General features: G+C 41.3%; 1 protein-coding gene across 2 annotated transcripts; it reads right to left on the bottom strand.

The window, feature by feature from the left end:
* Positions 1–1,199: 1,199 nt before the first annotated feature.
* Positions 1,200–4,097, bottom strand: sp7 (Sp7 transcription factor). Of its 2 annotated transcripts, none has more exons than XM_046075661.1 (2): positions 3,996–4,097; positions 1,200–2,546 (listed from the first exon to the last, which is right to left on the bottom strand). In XM_046075661.1, exons 1-2 carry the CDS (start codon positions 4,029–4,031, stop codon positions 1,200–1,202), a joined length of 1,383 nt encoding a protein of 460 aa, XP_045931617.1. In that variant the 5' UTR covers positions 4,032–4,097. The 2 variants fall into 2 exon arrangements, with proteins under 2 accessions (XP_045931617.1, XP_045931618.1); XM_046075662.1 differs by having other exon boundaries at positions 4,011–4,031.
* Between the last annotated feature and the right edge of the window lie 1,490 nt (positions 4,098–5,587).

Genomic DNA, 5,587 nt, shown 5'->3' with positions numbered 1-5,587 from the left:
TAACACACCTAACAATATCTATATACGGTTGTAAATATATAGTATGTACAAACAAGGAGGAGCCCTTATTAATCATTACTTTGCCAGGTGTGGAAGACTTCACAATTAAAAGATTATATAGAAATAGTTTACACGCACATCTAACTTCAAGATCTATAAATAAATCTTTAAAAACATAGCCCCAAACTCCACCTTATAACTAATAAATAAGAAAAAAAATCTTAATTTAATGCATTTTCTTTTCTTTTTGGCCAGCTTCAACCACCTTGCGTTATTTCAGGAATTATATTTCCTGCAGGGTCCAAGATAATTTTCCATGCGTATAATTTAAGACATAAATTAGATTATTTATGTAAATATGGAATTAAATTAGACAAGAAGCAAACAGCAAACAAAAGTAAAATGCAAAAACTTTTTACATAAAAAATGTCTTCGGCAACAAGAAGCAGTAAGTAACACTGTCCATTGATTGTTTCAAGAATAATTAATAAGTATCAAAGAACAGCTGTAAATCAGATTTTTCTGTAGGCATGCAATGCTCCCTCAACTCCATCATTCTAACCATGAGTCTCCTTCTAAAACTACTTTCCTCTTGTGGCTTCAGAGCTCTTTTCCTTCTGCTTTTGCAGATTAAATTTCCCCAGTGGTTTGTCTCATTTGAAAGGCAGAAAATGTCTATAGGCTACAAAATGTGTGCATGGGTGTGTTTACTTGTATGTGTGTGTGTGTGTGTGTGTGTGTGTGTGTGTGTGTGTGCATGCATAGATGCATTATATATGCTTGCACATTTGCATAGTTATTTCTGTGCATGTGTATGTGCACATGCGCATGTCATATTTGTGTTCATGTACATCCTGGCTTGGTTACTTTTATTTGTGTGTGTGTGTGTGTGTGTGTGTGTGTGCGTGCGTGTTTGTCTGTCTGCATACATTTGTGCATAGGTGTATGTTTGCAGGCTTGCTCATATTTGCTTGTGTGTGTATGTGTGTGTGTGTGTGTGGTCCAGATAAAATGAAGTGACTGCTAACTGCAACATGTTCAGTCATTTATCATATCAAGTCTTTTCAAACATGGTCTGATATCCTTTGTATGTCTTGACACAAAATACTGTCTTTTTTTTCTTTAAAAGGTGAATTTGTCACCATAAAAAACAAACCCACCATGTCTCAAAATAGTATTAGATAGAAGACTTAATGAAGTTAAATCTCCAACAGTCCACTGCTGTTCTCCACTCCATTAGGTGTGCCAGTCTTCTCATCTCCGTTGGTGATTTGGTCTGTCACAGGATTGGTGGGTACAGCGCCGGTGTTAAGCTCTGTGGTCTCTTCACTCCGAGGATCTGTGTCTCCCTCCACAGCTACAGCTTTCCCCTGCATTGCAGAATCCGCATGGGTCTTCTGGTGCTTTGAGAGGTGGTCGCTGCGCGTGAAACGCTTGTTGCAAAGTAGACAGGTGAACTTCTTCTCCCGCGTGTGGGTGCGCACATGCCTCTCCAGTTCGTCCGAGCGGGTGAAGCGCTTCCCGCAGAACAGCCAGTTGCAAACAAAGGGCCTCTCGCCAGTGTGCCAGCGCAGGTGGGCTTTGAGGTGGGAGGCCTTGCCATACACCTTCCCACAGCCTGGGATGTGGCAACTGTGGACCGGCTTCTTCCTCAGTGATGCAGCTGAGGCCCCCAGCCTCTCCAGCTCCTGGCAGTTGGGGCAGTCACATGAGGACCTGGTGGGGGCGCCCCCTCCACTGTAGCCCCCTGATCCCCTAGCTGGCTTTAGGCCCATGGGACTCTCAATCAGCCCTGCACTTGGCACAGGCTTGGGCTTATACATGTCCTGGGGCAGCATGTGCTGTGAGGGCTGGAGAAGATGTGAGGAGGAGCCCAGTCCCACGGAAGGGTAAGGAGCTGGGTTGAGTTGTGTAAAGTCGGTGCTGTAACTGGGCAGCTGTGGGCTAAGGGAGGCCTGGGGTGCTACAGGCTGCAAGGAGGCCTGGAGACCTCCGTCCGACTGGGGCTGGGTTGCTGACAGCCAGTTGGAGTTGGGGTGGACATCCCACCAGGAGGATGTGGCATTAGCTGGAGCAGTAGTAATGCCAGGGTGGATACCGGCTTTATACCAGGAGCCATAGGGGTGTGTCATATCCAGGGAGGTATAGACACTGGTGAGGCAATCGGCTGTAGCATGGGCCTTGGACACTAAAAGAGACGGGTCCTGGGAGACAGAGGTCTGGAAGGAGTGGGAGAAAGGGTTATATTCTGTAGTGTAGCCTCCGGCTGAAGGAGGGGGGCTTCCAGTCGGGGTAAGCAGCCCGCCACCACCTCCTCCAGCTGTGGTGAAGGAGCCAGTGTAGGAGTCCGCCAGGCCACTGCCGTCTGCGGTCCGCCCGTTCTTAGCTGTCTGAAGGTCGGAGGTCATGGTGTAGGACTTCTTTACTGGAGTAGTGCTACCAGTCTTACCGGGTGTAGCAGAATCCCTGATGGGGCTTGTGCTGCCAAACTTGTTACATGTAGCAGTTAACATAGCCAGAGGACTGGAGCCATAGCGTGTGTCTTCCTGGGGAGGAGGAGACATGGGAGAAAATGAGACTGTCTGCAGGAAATGGCTGCTTGCTGCCGTTGCTTCTGTCAGTGTCAACTCTAATAAAAAACTTATGTCTGACTGCCACCGCTGGCTTTTCCTGCTCTCTCCGTTTTCAAAGTGGTCAGGGCAATTTCAAGCAGTGAATGTTTATGCTTCTATAAGTTCGGCTCTGCTCAGCAAAGGACGGATTCCCTGACTTTTGTTTCACTAACCCACTATCTACAAGCTATTCTTAATTTTGCATTCATATTTGCTTTAAAGTTTTGTCTTCACAGTCCCCAACATACATAAACATACATTGTGTAATCATGTATAGGCGCTATACTAACTGTAACTGTGTCCCTCTTATAACAGGACACACATACCTTGTCAGGTGTGTTTTATTTTTCCTTTAATGATTACCATGTCATTGGAGATGTTAGACACACTAATTGTACATCGCGTCACAATGGTCTCACCATTGTTCTGTTTTATTTTCTTTCAGATTTGCACATTCTATTGTTTCTGTTTATCATCATGTTGATTGTCAATTTATGACATGCCATTTCATGTAAACATTCAGAAACTCCACTGGCCCTTTTAGGAATCAAAACATTTCCTACTTTTGAAGTGAACTAATTCTCTGGTATACATGCAAACTATTTCATGTAATACTTTTTCGAGTATTTCCCTTTCCCATGTGGCAGCTAACTAGCACCAACGTATCAGGTCGGTCTTTCTATTGTAACCACACACTGTACACATGGATAAAACTGTAATAATAAAAAATTACTAATATATTCCTGTAATATTTCTATAGAACTTTATAGTATTTGGGCAATATGTAATGGTGAGTTTACTGATGTTACTATAAATGATGTGTTACCTGTTGTGGTATAATTATAAGACTATTGTGAAAATCCTATAGGGAATAAATATGTTGTCTTTCAGTCCAGGTGCACTACATCTCTTCGTATAGCATATAACCTATTACAATTCATTCAGACTAACTCTCCATTCATCTCTTCCAACAAGCAGCCAGTTTTCAGGTCTTTTATTATTCCTATAATGCCTGCAGTCCTCTTAATTTCTTGCTCCATCCACTGCCAACTGTACAGCTTCTCATGGCCACCTGAGATTGTTATTACATTATCTTTTTAATTTTTTTCATGGTAGTCTGAGTCAAACTGTCAGCAGCTCACCCTTAGGTCTTAATGGTGATTTAAAGCAACTTAAGTTAAGTCATTAATGCACATTATAGATTTATATTTAGCCATATATTATTCTTCAACCCACAAACTAAACTGTTCTAGGTTTCCTCATGCCATCTAACAACTACCAGACTTGAAAATATAGGCTAAACGTAATCTGGAATTTCAATAGCATTCACATCATAAAAAGTTTAGCTTGTATGAAAGAAAAGAAGAAGAAAAATCGACTTACAATTACATTCCCTACCTCCAGAATAGATGCGGCCATCCCTGAGAAACAAAATCCTAAGGAAGCTGAGGGGAGCGGGAGAAGCGCAGCTCTGAGTCCCGGGACAGTTTGGGAGAACTTGGGCACTAACGCGGGGAAGTGTTTTGAGGCACGGGGAGCCCGCCCCCTAATTACAGGCTACAGGCTCTTTGAAGACTCGCTTAGAGGCAATAAAAACCGAGAGATGGAGAGGAATGGACGGAGATTGGTGGATAGAGAGAGGACATCCCACCATCCCAAACGGAGAGTGTCGAATCATTTTTCAAGATAAATGCATGAATGGGTCACTCATCAATCACCATGTGGACATTGTTTCAATTTCTGGCATTATTTTTTTTCCACTGGGATTAGTCCAGTGGAGTCTGAGGGGGGGAAAGGGATAAGGCACCGAGAATTATCTCGCCGGATTTCTTCGCAAAGATAATGCTGTAAATTTATGCTACTAGAGACACATCACTGTAAATAATAAGTGAAAACCAGACTAAAGGTCTTTCCCGTTTTCCTGTAAAAGAGGAAAAATAACAAAAGAACATGTAGCCTCGGCCCACGCCACATAAATCAGAAAAAATTAAGCTGACCGAGTCTGTGGTTTCCATCCGAGATTTTATTATTCTGGTTTCAACCCTCTCTCTGTTTCCAATATTCTTAAATGCAGTTAACTGCCTTTTTAGACATTAAATGTGATGGTTAAAGTGACTGAACTACAGAGACAAGCGAAGAAGAAAAGGATCGAGTCATTAAATAAAATAAAGAAGAGATTATCGCATCAAATTAAATGAAATGAACGGCGAATTCACGAGGGGGTTTGGAGGGGTGGGGGGGACCCGCAAAGATGAATTCCTCAAATAAAACGTTTGATTAAAAAAAGAGAGGGAAATGAAAGAGGAGAGCTGACAGAAAGTTTTGCCAAAGTGGTGTTTCAAAATGGTCCAAATAACTTTCTGCCATTATTGATTTTCGAGTCTGGAATAAAAATCTTTCAGTGGAAAATATGAAAATGTGTTTTGGTCTTATTTAGACTTACCAATTTAAAGTTGTGTCCCCAAACTTTAGCTTACATGCAGCTAATAACAGTGGTCTCTTTGCCTGTTAAATTTACTGTAAACCATTTTAATATCACAACAAGAATCTTAACTCCATGTTGATTCATTCTAAAACTTTGGGTTTATCAAATACTCCAGATAATAATTTAATAATAATCTTTTATTTTTCTTAAATACAAAATGATTACATTCAACAATGCAGTAAGACAAACCCACCAAAGTTTACCTTTTTTATTGGCTGGCACAGTTTCTTATTGCATATATTTACATATATCAGATATTCATACACATCACAGTGGGAATAAGCATGTAGTCATGTGGTCATAAAATGCATTCATTTTAAACAGTTCTGTGTAAAACCACTGTCACAATGAACATATAAATGAGAAATAAAAGCATCAACTTTTCACAGAAAAAATGACTATTGAATGCCTATTTGAAGAGAAAATAGAAATAAATCTACATTTAGTAAGACTTTTTTTTAAATAATCCTTTTTAATATGCATTCATTCA

The sequence above is a fragment of the Micropterus dolomieu genome, linkage group LG18, assembly GCF_021292245.1.
Source record: "Micropterus dolomieu isolate WLL.071019.BEF.003 ecotype Adirondacks linkage group LG18, ASM2129224v1, whole genome shotgun sequence".
In the NCBI taxonomy this organism is placed as follows: Eukaryota; Metazoa; Chordata; class Actinopteri; order Centrarchiformes; family Centrarchidae; genus Micropterus; species Micropterus dolomieu.
This window is presented reverse-complemented; position numbering and strand designations above follow the sequence as displayed.

What these genes read in the sequence shown, in the direction of transcription:
- sp7 (XM_046075661.1), bottom strand. Translation starts at nt 4,031, where the DNA reads ATGGCCGCATCTATTCTGGAGGTAGGGAATGTAATT. An exon ending in TGGAGGTAGGGAATGTAATT is followed by an intron (nt 2,547 to 3,995) that starts GTAAGTCGATTT and finishes CCTCCTCCCCAG; the next exon opens with GAAGACACACGCTATGGCTC.